This window comes from Salvelinus sp. IW2-2015, linkage group LG23 (genome assembly GCF_002910315.2).
Source record: "Salvelinus sp. IW2-2015 linkage group LG23, ASM291031v2, whole genome shotgun sequence".
In the NCBI taxonomy this organism is placed as follows: Eukaryota; Metazoa; Chordata; class Actinopteri; order Salmoniformes; family Salmonidae; genus Salvelinus; species Salvelinus sp. IW2-2015.
The window spans coordinates 38495391-38522598 of NC_036863.1; the positions used below are offsets into that span (position 1 = coordinate 38495391).

At 42.6% G+C, this 27208-nt stretch overlaps 1 protein-coding gene across 1 annotated transcript in view; it reads left to right on the forward strand.

The window, feature by feature from the left end:
• The window catches only part of LOC111950645 (leucine-rich repeats and calponin homology (CH) domain containing 2), an 82599-nt gene that overhangs the window by 45411 nt on the left and 9980 nt on the right, over positions 1–27208 (forward strand). Inside the window, 16 exon segments of the mRNA XM_023968406.2 lie at positions 361–505; positions 7521–7647; positions 7764–7869; positions 8058–8194; positions 8554–8684; positions 9505–9592; positions 9951–10047; positions 10169–10272; positions 14125–14192; positions 14522–14638; positions 15919–15981; positions 19087–19135; positions 19319–19357; positions 19597–19734; positions 26462–26512; positions 26645–26708. Coding sequence (XP_023824174.2) covers positions 361–505; positions 7521–7647; positions 7764–7869; positions 8058–8194; positions 8554–8684; positions 9505–9592; positions 9951–10047; positions 10169–10272; positions 14125–14192; positions 14522–14638; positions 15919–15981; positions 19087–19135; positions 19319–19357; positions 19597–19734; positions 26462–26512; positions 26645–26708 — 1524 coding nt within the window.

Below are 27208 nucleotides of genomic sequence, written 5' to 3' on the forward strand. Positions count from 1 at the left end.
AAAATCAGGTTGTAGCTTTGGAGTTTCGATTTGAAATAAAGGTTATGTTGTTTAGGGTAGCATCCTGTATATGTCCATCCCAGAAAATCTAATTTAGTCTAACTCTAAATCTATCTATTTTTAAAAACATGCWGAAAAATGTGGGAGCTCATCTGCTCTAGTGGAAATCCTTCCCAGAAGAGTGGAGGCTGCTATWRCAGCGAAGGGGGGACCRACTCCAATGACACCAAAYTCTATGCGATTTTCGGCGAGCAGGTGTCCACATACTAATGATCATGTAGTGTAGGTACAGTACTGTGTATATAGTTCCTGGGTACCCATGACCCTCACCTGCTGTCTGTTTCTCTTTCCCTCCCCCAGATCTGTCGAAGAACAGGCTCACAGAGATTCCCCCAGAGGTGTGTCTGTTCGCCCCACTCGAGTCCCTCAACCTATACCACAACTGCATCAAATGCATCCCAGAAACCATCATCAACTTGCAAATGCTGACCTATCTCAACATCAGGTCAGTGATGACTCATGGATTACTGTGGTGTGATCTGTTGACCCAATGACCTAATACTGTTTGATATCACCATGATATCCCATAAGGCCCATAAGGTCCGTCAGGATAGATTTTCCTCCATCTTGGAAATTTTGGATAACCTTTGAAAAATGTAGTCTCATGAACCAAAAGTCCAAGTAACATCAGCAATTAAATAAAATAAAATTGTATTAGTCACATGCGCCAAATACAACCTTACAGTGAAATGCTTACTTACAAGCCCTTAACCAACAATGCGGTTTTAATAGAAATACCAACCAAAAAAATGAATTAAAAGTAACAAATAATTAAAGAGCAGTAGTAAAATAACAATAGTAGGCCCATGGTACATCTCTTAACTTAGTTTGAGAAAAGAGTCATATTTTACATGTCCATTTAAATCCTTTGTCAATCCACTTCACAATGGCCTATCAATTTGTAATAAAATACATTACCATGATGAACCATGTTATATCTTACAAAATAAGGAAACTATTAACAATTCACTTTTTGACTAACTAATGCTTAAAATCATCATAACATATATTTTTCACAATGACTAAAAGTCATATTCACTACAAATTTGGTCTTTGGACTCATTACAATAGCCYCTAAAGAGTTTGAGAAAATAAAGTTGACGCATTCAACAATACCACACTATACCAGTAGATGCATTTTAGCACATATGCTAATATGCTAAAAATACTTWAAAAAATCATCTCATGAAGTCATAGGACCAAATGACACCAAATTCTAGGCCCATGGTATATATCTTAACTTAGTTTGAGAAAAGCTAACGGATTGGTCAAAAGATGGCTGAGTTCGTTACAAATATCAGATGTTATGTGTCTATTTAAACCACTGTAAATCCACTCCACAGTGGCCTATCAACTTGAAACTTGTCATCGCTATCATGGATGTCCCGAAGATGAACCACACTGAATGTGGTATTCACATCTCAAAAACCAAGGAAGCTATTAACAACTCATTCTTTGCATAAGTAACGCTCCAAATCATCTGAAATCGTCTTCTCCTCGTGAAACATACGTCAGACTCACTCCAGATTTTGTATTTCTGAATAATTAGATTAGAGAGTTTTTCATCAGTCTTTGATGGTAATGAGAAAATAAGTTGCTGCATTTAAAAATGGAGTGTAYCTATAGATGCACATATGCTAATGCTCAAAATCATCTTCTCATGAACCATAAGCCAGATTGACTCCAGATTTGGTTTATAGACTCAATGAATTAGCCTCGATTGAATTTGAGAAAGATAACCAACCTACAGAACTAGACTAACTTTTATTGCACATAAAGAAAGACAAGGAGTTGCAGTCAGTTTTGGAATGGGTGGTCAGTAATAAACTGGTCCTGAGAATCTCTAAAACCAAGAGCATTGTATTTGGTACAAATCATTCCCTAAGTTCTAGACCTCAGCTGAATCTGGTAATGAATGGTGTGGCTGTTGAGGAGTTACTTGGTGTTACCTTAGATTTTAAACTGTCATGGTCAAAGCATAGATTCAATGGTTGTAAAGATGGGGAGAGGTCTGTCTGTAACAAAGAGATGCTCTGCTTTTTTGACACCACACTCCAAAAAGCAAGTCCTGCAGGCTCTAGTTTTGTCTTATCTTGATTATTGTCCAGTCATGTGGTCAAATGCTGCAAAGAAAGACCTAGTTAAGCTGCAGCTGGCCCAGAACAGAGCAGYGCGTCTTGCTCTTCATTGTAATCAGAGGGCTGATCTAAATACTATGCATGCCAATCTYTCTTGGCTAAGAGTTGAGGAGCGACTGATTGCATCACTTCTTTTTTATAAAAAAACATTGTTGAAAATTCCGAATTGTTTGCACAGTCAACTTACACACATCTCTGACACACACACACTTACTCCACCGGACATRCCAGCAGAGGCCTTTTCACAGTCTCTAAATSCAGAACAAATTCAAGAAAGCATACAGTATTATATAGAGCCAATATTGCATGGAACTCGCATTTCATATTGCTCAAATGAACAACAAAACAGTTTTTTTTTAAACAGATAAAGCAACACCTCACAGACCAACTCTCCCCTATTTGACCTAGATTTTGTGTGTATGTATTGATATGTACAGTTGAAGTCGGAAGTTTACATACACCTTAGCCAAATACATTTAAACTCAGTTTTTCATAATTCCTGACATTTAATCCTAGTAAAAATTCACTGTCTTAGGTCAGTTAGGATCACCACTTTATTTTAAGAATGTGAAATATCAGAATAATAGTAGAGAGAATGATTTATTTCAGCTTTTATTTCTTTCATCACATTCATAGAATTGAGGTCAGGGCTTTGTGATGGCCACTCCAATACCTTGGCTTTGTTGTCCTTAAGCCATTTTGCCACAACTTTGGAAGTATGCTTGGGGTCATTGTCAATTTGGAAGACCCATTTGCGACCAAGCTTTAACTTCCTGACTGATGTCTTGAGATTTTTTCCATTTACATTTACATTTAAGTCATTTAGCAAGCCGCTCTTATCCAGAGCGACTTACAAATTGGTGCATTCACCTTATGATATCCAGTGGACAACCACTTTACAATAGTGCATCTAACTCTTTTAAGGGGGGGGGTTAGAAGGATACTTTATCCTATCTAGGTATTCCTTAAAGAGGGGGTTTCAGGTGTCTCCGGAGGTGGTGATTGACTCCGCGACCTGGCGTGTGAGGGAGTTTGTTCCACATTGGGGTGCCAGAGCAGCGAACTTTTGACGGGCTGAGCGAGGAACTGACTTCCTCAGAGGTAGGGAGGCGAGCAGGCCAGGGTGGATGAACGCAGTGCCTTGTTTGGGTGTAGGGCCTGATCAGAGCCTGAAGGTACGGAGGTGCGTTCCCCTCACAGCTCCGTAGGCACACCCATGGTCTTGTAGCGGATGCGAGCTTCAACTGGAAGCCAGTGGAGAGAGCGAAGGAGCGGGGTGACGTGAGAGAATTGGGAAAGTTGAACACCAGACGGGCTGCGGCGTTCTGGATGAGTGTAGGGGTTTAATGGCACGGGCAGGGAGCCAGCCCAACAGCGAGTTGCAGTAATCCAGACGGGAGATGACAAGTGCCTGGATTAGGACCTGCGCCGCTTCCTGCGTGAGGCAGGGTCGTACTCTGCGAATGTGTTGTAGAGCATGAACCTACAGAACGGGTCACCGCTTGATGTTAGTTGAGAACGACAGGGTGTTGTGCCAGGATCACGCCAAGGTTCTTAGCACTCTGGAGGAGGACACAATGGAGTTGTCACCGTGATGGCGAGATCATGGAACGGGCAGTCCTTCCCCGGAGGAAGAGCAGCTCGTCTTGCCGAGGTTCAGCTTGAGGTGGTGATCCGTCATCCACACTGAATGTCTGCACAGACATGCAGAGATGCGATTCACACCTGGTTATGGAGATGCTGCTTCAATATATCCACAAATTTTTTCTTTCCTCATGAGCCATCTATTTTGTGCACCAGTCCTCCTTCAGCAAAGCACCCCCACAACATGATGCTGTCACCCTGTGCTTCATGGTTGGGATGGTGTTCTTCGTCTTGGCAAGCTTCCCCTTTCCTCCAAGCATAACGATGGTCATTCATCAGACAGAGGACATTTCTCTAAAAAGTACGTCTTTGTCCCATATGCAGTTGGCAACCGTAACTGGCTTTTTGGCGGTTTTGGAGCAGTGGCTTCTTTCTTGCTTGACCGACTTTCAGGTTATGTCGATATAGGATGTTTTACTGTGGTTATAGATACTTTTGTACCTGTTTCCTCCAGCATCTTCACAGGTCCTTTGCTGTTGTTCTGGTATTGATTTGCAGTTTTCGCACCAAAGTACGTTAATCTCTAGGAGACGAACGCGTCTCTCTTCCTGAGCAGTATGACGGTGCGTGGTCCCATGGTGTTTATACTTGCGTACATTTGTTTGTACAGATGAACGTGGTACCCAGGCATTTGAAATTGCTCACAAGGGTGAACAGATTTGTGGAGGTCTAGAATCTTTTTTTCTGAGACTTGGCTGATTTCTTTTTGATTTTCGCATGATGTCAAGCAAAGAGGCACTGCGTTTGAAGTTAGGCCTTGAAATACATCCACAGGTACACTCCAATAGGCTAATTGACATCAATTGAGTCATCAGAAGCTTCATAAGCTTTTTTATTGTTCAGAAGTGGGTGGGTACTCTCTTAGTTCGCTGGACTTTATCCTGCTAACTGTTCCAAATGTCCCAACTGAATTTGGTAAAAGGGCTTTTATGTACTCTGCCGCCATGGTCTTGGAACGCCTTACAAAATACTTTTAAACTGGAAGAACTTGTCCCGATTGTATTTTTAAATCATTGATGAATGATCTTGAGACTGCCCTGACCTGTCAATGTTTTTAATTTGCTTTTTTGATTTTGTTATACTCTTGTGAATTCTATGTTTTTACTAGATTACTTGTAGTTTTTCATGTTGTTTGTCTGTCATTTTTGTAATGACTTGGTGCTGCCAATCTTGGCCGGACGCCTTTGAAAATAGATTTTAAATCTCAATGAGCCCTTCCTGGTTAAATAAAGTAAAATAAAATAAATAAAAAGACATTTTCTGGAATTTTCCAAGCTGTTTAAAAGACACAGTCAACTTTGTTTATGTAAACTTCTGACCCACTGAATTGTGATACTATTGAAATAATCTGTCCGTGTAAACAATTGTTGGAAAATTATTTGTGTCATGCACAAAGTAGATGTCCCAACCGACTTTCCAAAACTATAGTTTGTTAACAAGAATTTGTGGAGTGGTTGAAAAACGAGTTTTAATGACTCCAACCTAAGTGTATGTAAACTTCTGACTTCAACTGTACGTGTTATGTGTGCCATTTTTAAATCTACACTACTGGTCAAAGGTTTTAGAACACCTACTCATTCAATTTTTTTTTAAAATTCTGACTATTTTCTACTTTGTAGAATAATAGTTAAGACATCAAACATTGAAATAACACATGGAATCATGCAGTGACCCAAAAAGTGTTAAACAAATCCAAATATATTTTATATTTGAGATTCTTCAAGAACTAGGTCAATCAAAACGTTTTACTGATAACAAACTTAGAAGAGCTTTTGATAAACACTCACCTCGTCGGACACCATTCATGTTGCTCTACAACGGCTTGACAAGCACGCTGTCACCCTGCACAGACTTTTTATTCACTTTCGGTGAAGGTAATGGGGGATATACAGGAAGAATACCCTATTCCATGGTATAACTACTAGTATCCAGTCATTAATATGTTTAAATGGCCCCAAGTACAGCTCAAATAAGCAAAAATAAATGACAGTCCATCATTACTTTAAGACATGAAGGTCAGTCAATCTGGAAAATTTCAAGAACTTTGAAAGTTTCTTCAAGTGGAGTTGCAAAAACCATCAAGCACTATGATGAAACTGGCTCTCATGAGGACTGCCACAGGAATAGAAGACCCAGAGTTACCTCTGCTGCAGAGGACAAGTTCATTTAGAGCTACCAGCCTCAGAAATTGCAGCCCAATTTAAATGCTTCACAGAGTTCAAGTAACAGACACATCTCAAAATCAACTGTTCAGAGGAGACTGTGTGAATCAGGCCTCCAGGGTTGAATTGCTGCAATGAAACGACTACTAAAGGACACCAATAAGAAGAAGACTTGCTTGGGCCAAGAAGCACAAGCAATGGACATTAGACCAGTGGAAATGTCCTTTTGATCTGGAGTTCAAATTGGAGATTTTTGGTTCCAACCGCCACATCTTTGTGAGACGTGATGTGGATGAACGGATGAACGGATGAACTCCACATGTGTATTTCCCACCTTAAAGCATGGAGGAGGAGGTGTGATGGTTTGTGGGTGCTTTGCTGGAGACACTGTCTGTGATTTATTTAGAATTGAAGGCACACTTAACCAGCATGGTTGCCACTGCATTCTGCAGCGATACGCCATCCCATCTGTTTTGGGCTTAGTCCCATTATCATTTGTTTTTCAACAGGACAATGACCCAACACACCACAAGGCTGTGTAAGGGCTATTTTACCAAGAAGGCGAGTGATGGAGTGCTGCATCAGATGACCTTGCCTCCACAATCCACCGACCTCAACTAAATTGAGCTGGTTTGGGATGTGTGAAGGAAAAGCAGCCAACAAGTGCTCGGCATATGTGGCAATTCCTTCAAGATGGTTGGAAAAACATTTCAGGTGAAGATGGTCGAGAGAATGCAAAGGGTCTGCGAAGCTGTCATCAAGGCAAAGGGTGGCTATTTGAAGAATCTGAAATATAACATATATTTTGATTTGTTTAACACTTTTTTGGGGGGGGTTACAAGATTCCATATGTGTTATTTCATAGTTTCGATTTCTTCACTATTCTACAATGTAGGAAATAGTAAAAATGAAGAAAAACCCTTGAATGAATAGGTGTTCTAAAACTTTTGACCGATAGTGTATGTAGTTCTGTCTTTGAGCTGTTCTTGTCTATTAATGTTCTGTATTATGTTTCATGTGGACCCCAGGAAGAGTAGCTGCTGCTTTCGCAACAGCTAATGGGGATCCTAATAGAATACCAAAAAATATAGTTGCTACGTGACAGAGTGCTTGCTTTGTTATCCAACTGATCCTGTGTCCTTTCTGTCATCCTGTGAACCCCGTTCATTGCTGATCACAACTATATTCAGTTTYATTCTGCTTTATCTCAGGAGAATGGTGTTCCCCTTTCAGGGACTTCACAGGATCACGTAACAAGAGCATTTCCTCTTTCATAGTGTGAGAAATACGCTGTGATGTTGTTTTTAAAGTTTTGAAGATGATTATATCTAGACAGTACTGTTCATTTCCTAAACACAATTAGATGGCAGTCTCCTCTTGTTTCACTAACATTCTTTTAAGACAGAGTCCTTTTGTTGCTTGATCTTTTCCTGGTGTATCCAGATACTGCCCCTTGCACACAGGATAAAGCTTGAATACTGACTATAGTGTATATGTGTATTTTGTGTTTCTGTAGCCGGAACCTTCTCTCAACATTGCCAAAATACCTGTTTAGCCTCCCCCTCAAAGTGCTGGTGGTGAGCAACAACAAGCTAGTGTCCATCCCAGAGGAAATTGGGAAGGCCAAAGAGCTGATGGAGTTGGTGAGCACTGGCCCAGAGCACATGAGTGCGTGTGTCTTTCCACATGTATTTGTGATCGATGTCCAGTAATTTGTAGGCCTCTGTATGACCGCCTGCTCTCGGTCTTCCCCCTGTAGGACATCAGCTGTAATGAGATCCAGGTGCTGCCCCCTCAGGTGGGGAGGCTCCAGGCCTTACGGGAACTCAACATCAGGAGGAACTGTCTTCACATGCTGCCTGAGGGTATGTAGCAGTTTACGTTCTCTCCCCTGGTCCTCTTCACTCTTWCTCCCTTCCCAACACCTCTCTGGACCCCAGAGCAGTGACAGATACCAACTATATAGGTTTACCGTACTCTCTCCCTATTCTATATCCAACCCCATGCCTTTTATGCTTTCTTTCTTTTTCTCTACCCCTCGCTCTCTCTCCAGAGTTGGCGGACCTGCCACTCACCAGACTAGACTTCTCCTGCAATAAGATCACAGAGATCCCTCCTGTCTACAGGAGACTCAGGCAGCTGCAGCACATCATCCTCGACAACAACCCTATGCAGTCCCCACCTGCACAGGTATGTGTGAGTGAGAGTGTGAGAGTGTGTGGCAACATCTGTGGTAGTTTATGCTGTAAATGACAATTTGGCACTGCATGGGATTATCCACAGCCATCTCGATGTGTATCAGGTATGGGGTGCCGACGAGTTAACACAGGTTAACCTCAGCTCGGCATCATGCCTAGAAACTACTCCCCCTAGCTGTGACAGTTTTCATGATATACCAGGATATACCCATAATGGTCTCTGAGGAACAGTTGCACCATCTAGTGGGCAGCTGTCCCCTCATGATTTAATTTCTGCTTGAATGAACACTTGGGCACTTCATTTCATCACTTGGATATATACTTCATGCACTTTGTATTTGTGTGTTTCAGATCTGCCTGAAGGGCAAGGTGCACATCTTTAAGTACCTGAACATCCAGGCTTGTAGGATGGATAAGAAGCCTGACTCTCTGGACCTCCCCTCCCTGGGCAAACGCTGCCTTCCCCAGCCTCTGACCGACAGGTACACTCTTGTATCATATCATACTACTACGTATACTACAGACAAGACAATAGACCATATGCATCATGAACGGTGTGTTACATTAAACTATAATGACAACTGGTATAACATATATTTKAAGATTAATGACACAGGTTCGACGTATTATGAAGTGCTTATGATGTCGTCATGATTGTGAATTTTGTTATCAATGTTCATAAACTTCAATTAATCTATTCAGTGTGCAACCCAGAGTTTGTAAGATTCTGGTTGAATGAAGCAGACAAGAGTCCCAGCTTACAAAAATCAAAGTGTTTATTCACGAGAACGTTCTGAAGTCCATTATACAAAAACATCCATTTTATACTGGCTCCTTACGCACATACCTTCACACAAAAAGCAGATATCCTACGCACATACATACAAGTTCAAATCTTAAGCTACGCCTTGCTTAGACAGTCTGTGTTTTTCCACTACACAGAGACATTGTTTAATCTGCAACATGCTTCATAMTTTTCTGTGAGCCTAACAGTTTCTCCCCTCCACGGGTGGAGACAGAATGTCCTGTAAGGAACACAGTAGTMCARCTTGTCWGTCGATAGCTCCTCTTATCATTTGTTTCCCACTTGCAGCCTGCTTACRTACTAAAAAGGAACAGACGGTCCTTGATCTAATTCTGACTAAAACTACACACATCATCAGATTATAGTTTTATGAGTCTAATMAATTTCATACAATTATATGGTTTCAGGGTGGAATATTCTAATCATTACCTTTAAGCATATAATTCCCTTATCAGACTCTCTTTTATTTCTGACTATCCCTTTATATGTCTCTGCAGCATGGAGGATTTTTACCCCAGTAAGAACCACGGTCCTGACTCTGGTATCGGCAGTGACAACGGGGATAAAAGACTGTCTACGACGGAGGTCAGAGTTCACACACTGTAGTCAGACTGTAGTGAGGCTTAGACTGTACGAAGCCTATTGGTGTGCGTTCAACCACGGCAAATTGATACTGCCCTTTTGTATTTATTCTATAGTTAGTGCTTGACTTGGACTGAAGTAGGTGCCGGTACTCATTTTAGGTGCTGGAACATTACAATATTTTGCAGGAACTAAAGCAGTAGAATATTTGAGGTGCCTGTACAATGTTCCTGTCAGCTCCGGCCCAAGTCAACCACCTTCTGTAGGACATGCAGACATGTTCGGTACACTCGTTTATGGGTCACGCTCACTTACCTCTTAAGTTCCCTTCTCCTCCTCGCCCCTCCCTCTCTTCCTCTAGCCTTCTGACGATGACACCATCAGCCTGCACTCTCAGGTCTCAGAGACRGCCCGCGCCGACGCGCTCTCTCTCCTCTCCAAGATGGACTCAGGCAAAGGTAAGGCCTGTTTTTAGATGCAGTGGATTTGACTGTTAGGGAACAGTATTTGAGCAATATTGTGCTCAACTGGCAACAAGCACATTAGTCTGAGGTTCAACCTGGTGTGTTGTGCCCGTAGATCAGGAACCCTATGACTTCATCGAGCCCAACCCAGAGGAGGATGCTGCCCTGTCAGAGGGGGACGGGCAGCAGAGTGGTGGACCCTACATCTCCTGTATAAAGGTACATCACAAGAAATCCATTGGGAGCTGTATGGCCACTACACGTACACCACTAACTAGCCTGTCTTCCTCTGTCGAGCTATCCGCGGGTGAGGTACTGTGCTACCACTGCCTGTTCCTTTTCCACTATTAGCTCCRGGGGATATAGGAGATTGTCCGTACAAGCTTATTCCGTGCTTAAAACTAATCATACCTTTCATCAAGTCATAAAACTTGCGATCCCATACCTGACATTCACAGCTCTTAAGTGCCCTAAATCAGGCAAAGAATTAAAGTACAATACATAAAAAAAGAAAAAAAAAGTTTATTTAACTAGTGTTTGGTTCTGATAATATGAAATCTACTTATTCATGTCACTGAGGGAGAGAGGGGAATGTATAACGTTTACATTATGTCCCGATATGTTAATGTTAGCCATCAGGGATCCTATGGGAGAAGACCCAGTCTGGTACGAGTCAACATGACAGCCGTGAGTTGGGGAGGAGTGAACACTTTGGGGCAGAGGTCAGGTTAGAGGAAGTGAGGAAGAATAGATATCACTAAGGTTCTGTCTAGCAACAGAGATGCATTGGCTGTTCAGATGTGTAGGAGGAGACTCAGGGTTGAGTATCAGTGCTTGTGTGAATGTATTTTGTCTTATGCAGCTGTATGGACCCAATTGGTGAATAAACTTGGTTGGAGCTTTCCTAGTGTCCCTCGATTTCTTACTCTGACATTTTAGAACCTAACACTAGKCAAGTCAGTTAAGAACAAATTCTTATTTACAATGACGGCCTACCAAAAGGCAAAAGGCCTYCTGCGGGCATGAGGGCTATKATWAAAAAATAAATTATAATAAACAAATATAGGACAAAACACACATCACGACAAGAGAGACAACACAACACTACATAAAGATAGTCCTAAGACAACAACATAGCATGGCAGCAACACATGACAACACAGCATGGTACCAACACAGCATGGTACCAACACAGCATGGTACCAACACAGCATGGTACCAACACAGCATGGTACCAACACAACATGGTACCAACACATGACAGAAGCACAACATGGTAGCAGCACGAAACAAGTTACTAACTTTGTTGGGCACAGACAACAATACATCACGCAAAGCATCCACAACTGTCAGTAAAAGTGTCCATGATTGAGTCTTTGAATGAAGAGATGTAACAGTCCAGTTTGAGTGTTTGTTGCAGCTTGTTCCAGTCGCTAGCTACAGCGAACTGAAAAGAGGAGCGACCCAGGGATGTGTGCGCTTTGRGGACCTTTAACAGAATGTGRCTGGCAGAACAGGTGTTGTATATGGAGGATGAGGGCTGCAGTAGTTTGGCAGCTGGGGTGAAAGRGGAGCGATTACGATAGCGGAARCCCAGTCTAGATTTAACTTTAGCCTGCAGCTTTGATATGTGYTGRGAGAAGGACAGAAGTATGTGGACACTGCTCGTCGAACATCTCATTCCAAAATCATGGCCATTAATATGGAGTTGGTCCCCCCCTTTGCTGCTACAACTGCCTCCACTCTTCTGGGAAGGCTGTCCACTAGATGTTGGAACATTGCTGCGGGGACTTGCTTCCATTCAGACACWAGAGTATTAGTGAGGTCGGGCATTGATGCTGGGCAATTACTCCTGGCTCACAGTCGGCGTTCCAATTTATCCCAAAGGTGTTCAATGGGGTTGAGGTCAGGGCTCAGTGCAGGCCAGTCAAGTTCTTTCTCACCGATCTCAACAAACCATTTCTGTATGGACCTCGCATTATGCACAGGGGCATTGTCATGCTGAAACAGGAATGAGCCTTCCCCAAACTGTTGCCATAAAGTTGGAAGCACACAATCATCTATAAGGTCATTGTATGCTGTAGCATTCTCTTTCCTGGAACTAAGGGACCTAGCCCAAACCATGAAAAACAGCCCTAGACSATTATTCCTCCTCCACCAAACTTTACAGTTGGCACTATGCATTCGTGCTGGTAGCGTTCTCCTGGCATCCGCCAAACCCAGATTATTCTGTCGGACTTCCAGATGGTGAAACGTGATTCATCACTCCGGAGAACACGTTTCCACTGCTCCAGAGTCYAATGGCGGCGAGCTTTACACCACTCCTGCCGACGCTTGGCATTGTGCATGCTGATCTTAGGCTTGTGTGCCACTGCTCAGCCATGGAAACCCATGTCATGAAGCTCAGAATGAACAGTTATTGTGCTGACATTGCTTCCAGAAGAAGTTTGGAACCCTGTAATGAGTGTTGCAACTGAGGACAGACGATTTTTAACGCGCTTCAGCACTCGGTGGTCTTGTTCTGTGAGCTTGTGTGGCCTACCACTTCGCGGCTGAGCCGTTGTTGCTCCTAGACGTTTCCTCTTCACAATAACAGCACTTACAGTTGACAGGAGCAGCTCTAGCAGGGCAGAAATTTGATGATCTGACTTGTTGGAAAGGTGACATCCTATGCCACATTGAAAGTCACTGAGCTCTTCAGTACAGGCCGTTCTGACTTGCCTAGTTAAATAAAATAAAATAAAAACGTGCCATTCTACTGCCAATGTTTGCATGGCTGTGTGCTCGATTTTGTACACCTGCCGGCAACACCTGTGAGCTGAAATAGCCAGATCCACTAATTTGAAGGTGTTTCCACATGACTTTTGCAATGTAGTGTAGATTAGTGCGTTTGTGGAGTTGTCACAGAGCTGGTGTCGGCCTGTATTCTGTTCATATATACTCTGTTACAAACGTACGTGTTAAGCATCGTTGATTGAGGAGGTGAATTATTTCATCCTGCTGCGTCAGGAGGGTTGGCCAACCAGGTCCGCAGTCTGAAGTGCTGTATCCTGTATGGTGGCTAGTGCCAAGCTGGGGGGAGCTAAATGATACCTCCTATCTATTTCTGCTTTATGCATGGTGTCATACTATTAATGAAGTGTGCATATTTATGAAATGTCAATGGGGTTACCTTATTGTGGTTATTGATGATTTCAAGAATGTATTTTGACCGTGTATTTGTGATTGGTCGGAAGTGGTTTCTTCCAAGGTGAAGGCCGTGTTGAGATGTACTTAAGCCCTGTCATTTCATTGTTGGACAGAGAGAGACGGGGGAAGGATGGAATGCTGCCATTGGTTTCAGGCGTGATTGRSGTTTGTTTGATTTATTGAGCTCAACCTTTCTTTGATTTATTTTCAGTTATTGTTTGTTTGTGATACCTGTCTACGTCCTGTTTGTTTAATTGTTTGTACAATTATACGTAGCGTGCAGTTTGCCACTCCTGCACTGTAAATATATGTCCAGCCTGGACATTGTACTTCCTCTTCTTGTTGCCTCCTCACTGAAACCTCCACCAAAAGGATGGCCTCCCTTACAAATGGAATAGGCAAATAGATCATCTTGTTAGTTTTTTTTGGGGGGGGCTTGTGGAATAAGCCAAGGCACAGCGCTTAAAGGCCAAATGAAATGTGTGTCGGCCTGACTTGGATCGATAATGGAAAACAGGCTTGTGATTGAACCTGGATAGTAGTGTAAGGGTTTTACACATCTTGTTATAAACTGGGTGGTTCGAGCCCTGAATGCTGATTGGCTGACAACCGTGGTACATCAGACCGTATACCACGGGTATGACAAAACATTACTTTTTACTACTCTGATTACGTTGGTAACCAGTTTATAATGGCAATAAGGCACCTAACAATAAGGGCTGTATCCAAGCATTCCGCGTTGCGTCACACATAAGAACAGCCCTTAGCCGTGGTATATTGGCCATATACCACACCTCCTCTTGCCTTATTGCTTAACTATAATTATTTTTTTTAAATGCTTTTATTGAATTAATGAATCTTACTTTTTGTTCTGTGTTTCAGGAATTGGAGAAGGTTCTTAACAAGTCACACCAAAGCAAAGATAAGGAAAGCTGGAAAGAGGAGTCTGGGTAAGTCCTCACTACATGGATAGACAGGAGGAGGAAGGGCAGAGAATTCACCTTCAAGTTATTTAAGTTTGAACTGAAATAATATTGATCTATCAGTCTCCTKAGATAATTTATTTACAACCCTGGTTAATGTGATTAGTGATACTTAGCAGCTAGATGATAGCAGTAGTGAAATAATAATAACAACAKGCCGGGACAGTAGACATGCTGAGAAGGCTGTCGTTGGATAGCTGCCACTATAGTGTGGCCACATTGTGAGTTCATGCTAKTACAGTGAGTGTGAAGCAGTTGGCGTAGGTTTCTAACTGTCATGTCCCTGTGGCCTGCAGCTCTGATAAAGATCAGCTAGCTGAGGAGGAGGAAGAGGAGGAGGAGGAAGAGCTGAAGGAGGTGCTGGACCTGAGGAAGATTGCCGTCCAGCTCCTGCAGCAGGAGCAACAGAACAGGTGAGAGGCTGACCTCTGACCCCCATGGTCGTTCCCTCCTCTCTGACGTCACCTCACTCTGAWCCCTGCTCCTAGCCCCATATCTCTCTGTCCTCTTCGCCTTTGCTGAGCTCAGCATCCCCCACCCTCACCTCTGCTCGCGCTCTCTCACTCCATCCTTGACCCCTTATCAGTGAAAGGGCAGGAAGATCCTGGGATGTTYTTGGAGGAGAGGGCTGGGAGGGGGAAGGACTCTTCTTTTCATTCTACAAGACAGGAAAGAAAAGGACTTGATTTACAACCTTGACAGTCATGGGTTTCTGACTGGTTATTGGGGTTCTACCCATAGTTATTAGGTTAACAATAATCAATTGTCAGCGTGAGCCAGCCATAGCTGTTGCAGACAGCAGGTGATACGTGAAGAGTGCACGTTATCATTTCTCTTGCATTGGGTCCTTCTATACACTCTCAGAAGAAAGGGTTCCAAAAGGTTTATTCGGSTGTCCCCATACGAGAACCCTTTTTGGTTCCAGGATKAACCTTTTTGGTTCCATGTAGAAMCCTCTGTGGGAAAAGGGTTTTGCCTGTAACCAAAAAACAAACTGTTCTTCAAAGGGTTCTCCTGTGGGGACAGCTGAAGAACCCTTTTAGGTTCTAGATATAACCTACTTTTTCCAAGAGTGTATTACCTGTATTTTATCCATTGTATGCGCAGACCTTAGTTCCTTTCCAGACATTTTACTACTCTTCTTTCTCCTGAAGTTACTCCATCACCCCGCTCTAACTATCTCTATTCCTGCTCTGCATCTAACGAACCTSCCTGTCATTGGCTCCCCTCTTCTCTCCTCTTATTCCCTCCCTGCTTCATCCATCTCCTGCTCCTCCACCTCGCCTCTTCCTTGGACCTGATTGGTGCACACATGATGTGTGGCTACTAGACGACGGTCCTTAATTTGTAGAGCAGAGAGTCTAATTCATCGAAGGAGGGTTGCTGGCCGTGCACACAGGTAGACACAGATGTGTGATAGAGTGAGRTTGTGAAAGTTTAAGGAGGTGGATGTATGTATAGAAAACTAATGTGGTGTCTGTTAATTATAATAGTGAAAAATGTCAAGCTGGAGAATTACATGCATGTTTCTGTGCCTTGTGAGATGAATKCACACCCTTAGATAGATTGTCTGTTGTTCTCCAGTTCTTAAATCCACCTGAACCCATACCATGTCATGACTGCCTGAACACATTGTGTCTGCAGAGAGAAAATGGAGAGATGGTACTAACCACCCCTCTGTCTACCTGTCCAGGTTCCTTAGTCACTCTGGCAGCTCCGGCAGCAAACAAAGGTCCCCCTCTCAGGCTATCCGCAGGTACGTACAGCACAGCTCTACCTAAACGCATTACTCCTGCCCSTTACACTCTAAGACCTTGGGTCACTTGCATAAAACTAGCCGGTTTCCTGGGCGCAAGTTGAGCCTAGTCATAGACTCAAAAGCATGCCAACATCGAAACTGTCCCCATGACTCGTGTTATAGGATCTTGTCTCAAAATACAGTGCATTCGGAAAGTATTCAGACCCCTTSACTTTTYCCACATTTTGTTACATTACAGCCTTATTCTAAAATGTATTAAATAATTGTTTCTCCTCATCAATCTACACACAATATCCAATAATGACAAAGTGAAAACAGGTTTTTAGAAATGTTTGCACATGCATTAAAATGGAAAACAGAACAACCATATTTACATAAGTATTCAGACCCTTTGCTCTGAGACTCAACATTGAGCCCAGGATCATCCTTGAGATGTTTCTACAACTTGGAGTCCACCTGTCGTAAATTCAATTGATGGGGCATGATTTGGAAAGGCACACACCTGTCTATATAAGGTCCCACAGTTGACAGTGCATGTCAGAGCAAAAACCAAGCCATGAGGTYGAAGGAATTGTTTGTAGAGCTCCGAGACAGGATTGTTTCAAGGCACAGACCTGRGGAAGGGTACCAAAACATTTCTGCAGCATTGAAGATCCAAAAGAACACTGTGGCCTCCATCATTTTTAAATGGACGACGTTTGGGACCACTAAGACTCTTCCTAGAGCTGGCCGCCCAGCCAAACTGAGCAATCGGGTGAGAAGGGCCTTGGTCAGGGAGGTGACCAAGAACCCGATGGTCACTATGACAGAGCTCCACAGTTCCTCTCTGGAGATAGGAGAACCTTCCAGAAGAACAACCATCTCTGCAGCACTCCACCAATCAGGCCTTTTATGGTAGAGTGGCCAGACGGAAGCCACTCCTCAGTAAAAGGCATATGACAGCCCGCTTGGAGTTTGCCAAAAGGCGCCTATTGGACTCTCAAACCATGAGAAACAATATTCTCAGGTCTGATGAAACCGAGATTGAACTCTTTGGCCTGAATGCCAAGCGTGACGTCTGGAGGAAACCTGACACCGCTCATCACTTAGACAATACCATCCCTACAGTGAAGCATGGTGGTGGCAGCATCATGCTGTGGGGATGTTTATCAGCGGCAGGGACTGGGAGACTAGTCAGGATCGAGGGAAAGMTCAACGGAGCAAAGTACAGAGAGATCCTTCATGAAAACCTGCTSCAGAGCACTCAGAACCTCATACTGGGGCTAAGGTTCACCTTCTAACAGGACAACAACCCTAAGTACACAGCCAAGACAACGCAGGAGTGGCTTTGGGACAAGTCTCTGAATGAGACTTGAGTGGCCCAGCCAGAGCCCGGACTTGAACCTGATCGAACATCTCTGGAGAGACCTGAAAACAGCTGTGCAGCGACTCTCCCCGTCCAACCTGACAGAGCTTGAGAGGATCTCCAGGGAAGAATGGGAGAAACTCCCCAAATACAGGTGTGCCAAGCTTGTAGCGTCATACCCAAGAGGACTTGAGGCTGTAGTAATCGCTGCCAAAGGTGCTTCAACAAAGTACTGACTAAAGGGTTGGTACTTATGTAAATACTTATGTAAATGTGATATTTATGTTTTTTATATTTTTTTTATAAATTAGCCAAAAAAAATTACAAAAACTCTTCTTTTTTTTTAAGGGGTGGATCAGCTTAATATTGCAGAAAGAATGTTGCTTCCATCAATGTAATTGTCTGCATCATTTCCAATCCCCCATATATTTTTGGCGCGGTAACATTATATGCTCCATATACATACACGCATGCATACATATACACATATATACATACACATACCTATATAGACATACATATTTTTTAAAGAATATACCTTTATTCCCGCAAACCCTACCACCCTTCCCCCAATTGGAGTAAACTAAAACACTTAGGCTTTTACTTTCAGTTTATACATCTTATACACATTTTACAGACACAATCTATTTTACAATAGTTATATTTAGTTTGTTTTTAGTCCTTCCTCTATTCTGATGTCCATCCAGTTGATTTATATTTGTAACTGTGCTATTTCACAAAAGTTCTGAACTTATACACATTTTACAGACCCATGTGTTTTACATTGGTTATGTTGTTATTAGTCCCACCCTTCAGCTCATTCAACCCCTCCCATCTCTCTCTCAACATCATCCAATCAATCCATTTGGATTTTCTATTTGCCATATATTTTTCAACTGTGCTGTGATGCTTGACAAAAGTACTTAACCTTTCTATTCTCATAGCTTCTACCGAATGTAAATAAAAATTTAAAACATTTTTGCTAAAAATAATTATTATATTATTGATTGATTGACTGTTTTTCTTTGTCGTTATGTGGTATTGTGTGTAGATTGAGGCGGGGGAAACGATTCAATCCAGAATAAGGCTGTAACATAACAAAATGTGGGAAAAAGTCAAGCGGTCTGAATACTTTCTGAATGCACTGTAGCTATAACTACGAGTAATTACATTTGACATGTTAGACATTTAGCAGACGCTCTTATCCAGAGCGACTCAGTAAGTGCATACTTTTGTTTTGTACTGGTCCCCCGTTGGGATTTCGAACCCACAACCATAGCGTTGCAACCACCATGCTCTACCAATTGAGCTACACCAAATCAAGTCAAATGTTATTRGTCACAGATGTTATTGCCTGTGTTGCGAAATGCTTGTATTCCTAGCTCCGACAGTGCAGTAGGATCTAACAATTCACAACAATACACACATCTAAAAGTAAAAGAATGTAATTAAGAAATATATCAATATTAGAATGAGCAATGTCTGAGTGGCATTGACTAAAATACAGTAGAATAGAATACAGTATATACAAATGAGATGAGTAAGCAGTATGTAAACATTATTAAAGTGACTCGTGTTCCATTATTAAGGTGGCCAGTGATTCCATGTCTACGTAGTAAAGGTTCCATTGTCTGTCTGTTGTTATTGATTGTTGGCTGCCCTCTTGGTGACAGACTGTCCAATAAATGAGGGTATTGTCCATGAAGGTAAATACGTGTGACTGAGTGAGTCAGTGTGTTTTCCTGTCTCTCTCCTAGTGCCTCTCTGGATGAAGGGAGCAGTGGCACGGCAGTGCTGAGTGGGCAGGTAAGGACTTACTGTCCTTCTCTGTTTTCTACAGGAAACATGCTACTCATTCTTCCCATTTTGTGCGAGTAATACTACATCATGGTCATGTTTTCAGTTCCACTGTGTCCGTGTGTGAGGCCTTGGTTTTGGTGTCTGGGTTTCACTCATGTTGTYCACCTCTCTCTGTCTGTCTCTGGMAAGGACCCTGACTTCACAGACGACGACGCCGCTTTCTCTGAGGTCCCCCATTTTCATTCGTGCCTTTTGTTTCCTCMCCCTCATCACCGTCCATGTGAAGACGTGGCTGTGTGCATGTTAGCCTTTTATAACTGAGTGACGTAGGGAGAGGCTTTAGGTCAATCATCTCTTTAAATTAAGTTCTAGTGCTGCTAAAGCCAAGGGGGTTTTGTCCATTATTGCATTGCCATTTGGTTAATACAGTGTCCAGTATCTTGACCTGGTTCTCTCTCTCTCTGCAGCCCTCCTCTTCATGCTCCTACGATGGCAGCCTGAAGTCCGAGTCAGACACGGAGCCAAAGTGGCCAGAGGTTCCACCTGTACTCAACCAGAACGAGGAGCGCAGGAGGAACAAGTATCTGAGGAAAGATTATCTGAAGGTAGGAGACCATGGCTACCACATTGCACTCTGAGTCCCATGATGTTGATTTCTATATGTATTTATTAAGGGTCCCCATTAGCTGTTGCCAAGGCAGAAGCTACTCTTCCTGGGGTCCAGCAACATTAAGGCAGTTTTATATACAATTTTAAATATTACATGACGTTACATTTCATAACACTTTTCACAACACATTAAGTGTGTTCCCTCAGGCCACTACTCTACTACTACATRTCTACAATACAAAATCCATCTGTACGTGCGTGTCTTATCATGTGCATGTTTAATGTGTCTCTTCACAGTCCCCACTGTTCCCCACTGTGTATTTTAGTTTTTACATGTTTAAAAAAAAATCAGATTCTACTTTCTTGCATCAGTTATCTGATGTGGAATAGAGTTCCATGTAGCCATGGCTCTAAGTAGTACTTTGCGCCTCCCATAATCTGTTCTTGACTTGGGGACTGTGAGACCTCTGGTGGTATGTCTTGTGGGGTATGCATGAGTGTCCGAGCTGGGTGCTAGTATTTTAAACAGACAGCTGGGTTCATTCAGCTTGTCAATACTTCTCATAAAAACAAGTAGTGATGAAGTCAATCTCTCCTCCACTTTGAGCCATGAGAGGTTGACATGCATGTCATTAATGTTAGCACTCCGTGTACATTTAAGGGCCAGCCGTGCTGCCCTGTTCTGAGCCAATTGTAATTTTCCGAGGTCCCTCTTTGTGGCATCTGACCACACCTGTAGTCCAGGTGYGACAAAACTAGGGCCTGTACGACCTGCCTTGTTGATAGTGTTGTTAAAAAGGCAGGCAGAGCAGCGATTTATTATGGACAGACTTCTCCCCATCTTAGCTACTGTTGTATCAACATGTTTGATCACGACAGTTTACAAACCAAGGTTACTCCAAGCAGTTTAGTCACCTCAACTTGCTAAAATTCCACTTTATTAATCAGAAGTTTTAGTTGAGGTTTAGGGTAYAGTGAATGATTTGTCCCAAATGCTTTTAGTTTTTGAAATATTTAGTACTAACATATTCCGTGCCACCCTTTCTGAAACTGACTGCAGCAACTTCTTCGGGATCGGTGTCCCTTCCACGGAACGGTTGAGCTAACGTAGGCTAATGAGATTAGCATTAACAAGAACATTTCCCAGGACATAGACATATCTGATATTGGCAGAAAGCTTAAATCTTTGTTAATCTAACTGCACTGTCCAATTTACAGTAGCTAGTACAGTTAAAGAATACCATGCTATTGTTTGAGGAGGGTGCACAATTTTGAACATGGAAAGTATTTAAGAACAAATGAGGCACATTTGGGCTGTCTTGAAACAACATTTTGAACAGAAGTTCATTGGCTCAGTCTAAAAACTTTGCACATACACTGCGTTCATCTAGTGGCCAAAATGTAAATTGCACCTGTGCTGGAATAATACATTATTATCAAATTTTATTAGTCACTTACACATGGTTAGCAGGTGTTAATGCAGTGTAGCGAAATGCTTGTGCTTCTAGTTCCTACCGTGCAGAGAATATTTAACAAGTAATCTAACAATTCCTAACAATTTCACAACAACTACCTTATACACCAAGTGTAAGGAATGATAGGAATATGTACAATATAAATATATGATGAGCGATGGCCGAACGGAATAGGCAAGATGCAGTAGATGGTACAGTATACAGTATATCCATATAGAATGAGTAATGTAGGGTATGTAGACATTATATAAAGTGGTATTGTTTAAAGTGACTAGTGATACATTTATACATCCCATTTTTAATTATTAAAGTGGCTAGAATTTGAGTCAGTGTTGGAAGCAGCCACTCAATGTTAGTGATGGCTGTTTAATAGTCTGATGGCCTTGAGATAGAAGCTGTTTTTCAGTCTCTCGGTCCCAGCTTTGATGCACCTTACTGACCTCGCCTTCGGGATGATAGCGGGGTGAACAGGCAGTGGTCGGGTGGTTGTTGTCCTTGATGATCTTTTTGGCCTTCCTGTAACATCGGGTGTTGTAGGTGTCCTGGAGGGCAGGTAGTTTGCCCCCGGTGATGCGTTGTGCAGACCTCACTACCCTCTGGAGAGCCTTAAGGTTGTGGCGGAGCAGTTTCCATACCAGGCGGTGATACAGCCCGACAGGATGCTCTGTAAACGTTTGTGAGTGTTTTTGGTGACAGGACAAATTTCTTCAGCCTCTTGAGGTTGAAGAGGCGCTGTGGCATTCTTCACCACGCAGTCTGTGTGGGTGGACCATTTCAGTTTGTCCGTGATGTGTATGCCGAGGAACTTAACTTTCCACCTTCTCCACTACTGTCGCGTCGTGTGGATAGGGGGCTGCTCCCTCTGCTGTTTCCTGAAGTCCACGATCATCTCCTTTGTTTTGTTGACGTTGAGTGTGAGGTTATTTTCCTGACACCACAGTCCGAGGGCCCTCACCTCCTCCCTGTTGTACGTCTCGACGTTGTTGGTAATCAAGCCTACTACTGTAGTTCGTCTGCAAACTTGATGATTGAGTTGGGCGTGCATGGCCACGCAGTCATGGGTGAACAGGGATACAGGAGAGACTGAGAAATGCACCCTTGTGGGACCCCAGTGTGAGGATCAGCAGGGTGGAGATGTTGATTCCTACTCTCTCCACCTGGGGGCGGCCCGTCAAAGTCCAGGACCCAGTTGCACAGAGCGGGGTCGAGACCCAGGAGACCCAGCATTCTTACATAGGTATTCCTCTTTTCCAAGTGGGTTAGGGCAGTGTGCAGTGTGATTGCGATTGCGTCGTCTGTGGACCTATTGGGGCAGTAAGCAAATTGGAGTGGGTCTAGGGGTGTCCGGTAGGGTGGAGGTGATATGATCCTTGACTAGTCTCTCAAAGCACTTCATGATGACGGAAGTGAGTTAGAGGCGATAGTCGTTCAGCTCAGTTACCTTAGCTTTCTTGGGAAAGGAACAATGGTGGCCCTCTTGGAGCATGTGGGAACAGCAGACTGGGATAGATTGATTGAATATGTCCGTAAACACACCAACCAGCTGGTCTGCGCATCCTCTGACGCGGCTAGGGATGCCGTCTGGGTCGGCAGCCTTGCGAGGGTTAACACGTTTTAATGTTTTACTCACATTGGCTGCGGTGAAGGGAGGCTCGCAGTTTTGGTGGCGGGCCGTGTCAGTGGCACTGTATTGTCCTCAAAGTGAGCAAAGAAGTTGTTTAGTTTGTCTGGGTGCAAGACATGGCTTCTCTTGCATTTCAAAGATAATGGTACAAAAAAATACTAAAGAACAGGTCGTTTTTTATTTGTATTATAGTTTTACCAGATCTATTGTGTTATATTCTCCTACATTCCTTTCACATTTCCACAAACTTCAAAGTGTTTCCTTTCAAATGGTATCAAGAATATGCATATCCTTGCTTCAGGGCCTGAGCTACAGGCAGTTATATTTGGGTATGTCATTTTAGGCAACATAAAAAAAAGGGGCCATCCTTAAGAGGTTGTTGCAGTCATTTCACTCGCTGTAGTMGCTTACGTGTACAATACAGTACATTCGGAAAGTATTCAGACCCCTTCCCCTTTTCCACATTTTGTTACGTTAACAGCCTTTATTCTAAAATTGATTAAATAAAAAAAATGTGCTCATCAAWCTACACACAATACCCCACAATGATAAAGTGAAACCAGGTTTTTAGAAATGTTGGCAAATGTATTAAAAATAAAGAACTGATACCTTATTTACATAAGTATTCAGACCTATGAGACTCGAAATTGAGCTTTTAATTGAGTTTCTACAACTTGATTGGAATCCACCTGTGATAAATTCAATTGATTGGACATTATTTGGGAAGGCACACACCTGTCTATGTAAGGTCCCACAGTTGACTGTGCATGTCAGAGCAAAAACCAAGCCATGAGGTCAAAGGAATTGTCCTTAGAGCTCCGARGCAGGATTGTGTCGAGGCACAGATCTAGGGAAGGGTACCAAAAATAGTCTGCAGCATTGAAGGTCCCCAAGAACACTGTGGCCTCCATCATTCTTAAATGGAAGACGTTTGGAACCACCAAGACTCTTCCTAGAGCTGTACGCCCGGGAAATCGGGGGAGAAGGGCCTTGGTCTGGGAGGTGACCAAGAATCTGATGGTCACTYTGACAGAGCTCCAGAGTTCCTCTGTGGAGATGGGAGAAGCCAGATGGAARCCACTCCTCAGTAAAAGGCACATGACAGCCCACTTGGAGTTTGCCAAATGGCACCTAAAGGACTCTGACCATGAGAAACAAGATTCTCTGGTCTGATGAAACCAAKATTGAACTCTGTAGCCTGAATGCCAAGCTTCACGTCTGGAGGAAACCTTGCACCATCCCTACGGTGAAGCATGGTGGTGGCAGCATCATGCTGTGGGGATGWTTTTTAGTAGCAGGGACTGGGAGACTAGTCAGGCTYGAGGGAAAGACAAATTGAGCAAAKTACAGGGAGATCCTTGATGAAAACCTGCTCCAGAGCGCTCAGGACCTCAGACTGGGATGAAGATTCACCTTCCAACAGGACAACAACCCTAAGCGCACAGCCAAGACAACGCAGGAGTGGCTTCGGGACAAGTCTCTGGATGTCCYTGAGTGGCCTCTGGAGAGACCTGAAAATAGCTGTGCAGCAATGCTCTTCATCCAACCTGTCAGAGCTTGAGAGGATCTGCAGAGAAGAATGGGAGGAACTCCCCAAATAAAGGTGTGCCAAGCTTGTAGTGTCATACCCAAGGAGACTCAAGGCTGTAATCGCTGCCAAAGGTGMTTCAACAAAGTACTGAGTAAAGGGTCCGAATACTTATGTAAATGTGATATTTCATTTTTTAAATTTCATTATGGTGTGTGTAGATTGATAAGGGGGGGACGAATAGATTTTAGAATAAGGCTGTAACTTACCAAAATGTGGGAAAAGTTAAGGGGTCTGAATACTTTCCGAACGCACTATAGACACACTGGCTTAACTCAAATCTACTGGCATGTCATTAGTTAAGATTGAAAAAAGTAAGGTGTCTAGACCGCTAACCTGGGGAATTCCTGATTCTACCTGGATTATGTTGGAGAGGCTTCCATTAAACAACACTCTGTGCTCTGTTAGACAGGTAACTCTTTATCCACAATATAGCAGGGGGTGTTAACCTCTCTTGGGTACGTGAGACGTTAGCGTCCCACCTCTTCAACAGCCAGTGAAACTGCTGGGCGCCAAATTCAAATATAGAAATACTCATTATAAAAATTCAGAAAACWAAACATATTTTACATRGGTTTAAAGATTAAATTCTTGTGAATCCAACCACAGTGTCAGATTTTTAAAATGCTTTACGGCGAAAGCATACCTTACGATTATTTGAGAACATAGCCCACTAGACAAATCATTACAAACAGTAACCAGCCAAGTAGAAGAGTTACACAAGTCAGAAATAGAGATAAAATTAATCCCTTACCTTTGATGATCTTCATATGGTTGCACTCAGCAGACATTAATTTACTCAATAAATGTTCCTTTTGTTCGATAAAGTCTCTTTATATCCAAACACCTCTGTTTTGTTCGCGCGTTTTCTTCAGTAATCCACAGGCTCAAACGCAGTCAAAACAGGCAGACAACAAAATCCTAATTGTATCTGTAAAGTTCATAGAAACATGTCAAACGATGTTTATATTCAATCCTCAGGTTGTTTTTAGCCTAAATAATCGATAATATTTCAACCGGACAATAACGTCGTCAATTTAAAAGGTAAACAAGAAAGGCACTCTCTCTCGGTCTCGCGCAAGAAAAAGCTCTGTGACACTTTAGGGTCCACTCATTCAGACTGCTCTTACTTCCTAATTTTTCAGAATACAAGCCTGAAACAATTTCTAAAGACTGTTGACATCTAGTGGAAGGCATAGAAACTGCAATTTGAGTCCTAAGTCAATGGATACTGTAATGGATTGATAGAAAATCTACAACAACAAAAAAACTACTTCCTGAATGGATTTTTCTCAGGTTTTCGCCTGCCAAATCAGTTCTGTTATACTCACAGACACTATTTTAACAGTTTTGGAAACTTTAGAGTATTTTCTATCCAAATCTACCAGTTATATTCATATCTTATCTTCTGGGCCCAAGAAGCAGGCAGTTTAATTTCGGCATGCATTTCATCCAAGATTCCGAATGCTGCCCCCTAGAGAAGTTAAGCCATAACACAAGTTTTTCCAGCAGCAGACTATGATCGATAAGTCTAACGAAACAGCTCCCACAATCAATTTCTCTCAGCCAATCATCAGTCGTTTGTGTGCAAGTGCCGTGCTTGTTGAGTGTCCTTCCCTATAAGCGTGCTGAAARTCWATTTGTTTACAGTAAAATAGCATTGTATCTGGACAAACACWATTTTTYCCCAAAGTTTTACTAAGGTTGGTAACAGGCTGATTGATTGGCTTTTTGAGCCAGTAAGGGTGCTTTACTATTATTGAGTAGCTTAAGTACTTTTGCTTCCCTCCAAGCCTGAGGGCAGAATTCAGATATAGCATTGTTWTAGCACTATCCACAGAGTTGTTCAACTATGGCTCATATCTACTTTTTCATTTTTTACAAATTGCTGGAGTCTTGAAGCAAAAATTGAGAACAYGTAAACTCTGCTCATGACTATACAAAAAAAGAGTAACGGAGAGCAATTTACATTACAACGAACTAGGTTCTAGGGCATGGATTAAATCTCTTTCTTAATGCTTCTTCTCTCCTCACAGAACAAGTGCCAGAGTGCCCGACGAAACTCCAGTGGGAATGACGAGTGTGAGGTGAGATTAGCTATCCAATCACATGCACAGTAAAAGCACATTACAATCAAATTATGTAAGCACATGCTCAAGCAAATATCCTCATTGGTTGTTCTATCTGACCAATAATCGAATGATGTATTTTGTGTGCAGGAGGTATTGCGGAATGCTGATTTCAGCACCACCCTCACAGTGTTTGGCCTTAAACCAAGATCAGGTAAACCTGAATTATTTAACCTTTTCAGGGGTTAGTCATTCCTTTTATAAGGCTTTTAATTATTATTGTATGATTAGGCAATACAAGTGGCACATATTTTCAAGTCAAGGTTTTTTAACTCTAAGTAATTGTAAAACAGAGAACATGTGGTGGAGCAATGAGTTTAAAACAGGTTGTTGTGCAATTATGATGCAGGCTATTAATAGTGCCATTTACTGTATCTGTAATGTAATATAGGGATTCTGGTGAAGTATGGACTGCTACAGCTTGTCAGTCAGGGCATGTCCCAAGAATGGCGATACATTGCTTATGACCTCTTMGGCATACTATTCTGCTCTCCCAAGCAAAAAGGCAGTAACTGCTCATCGAGTGGAGCTAAGAAAATTGGCTTCAAAGTTTTTTTAAATTGTCCAGCCAAATGAATTCTAGGGAGATCATTGGAGATGTAATGATCTGTTGCCTTACTATGAGTACTTAAAAAAAAAAAAAAAATGTTGACC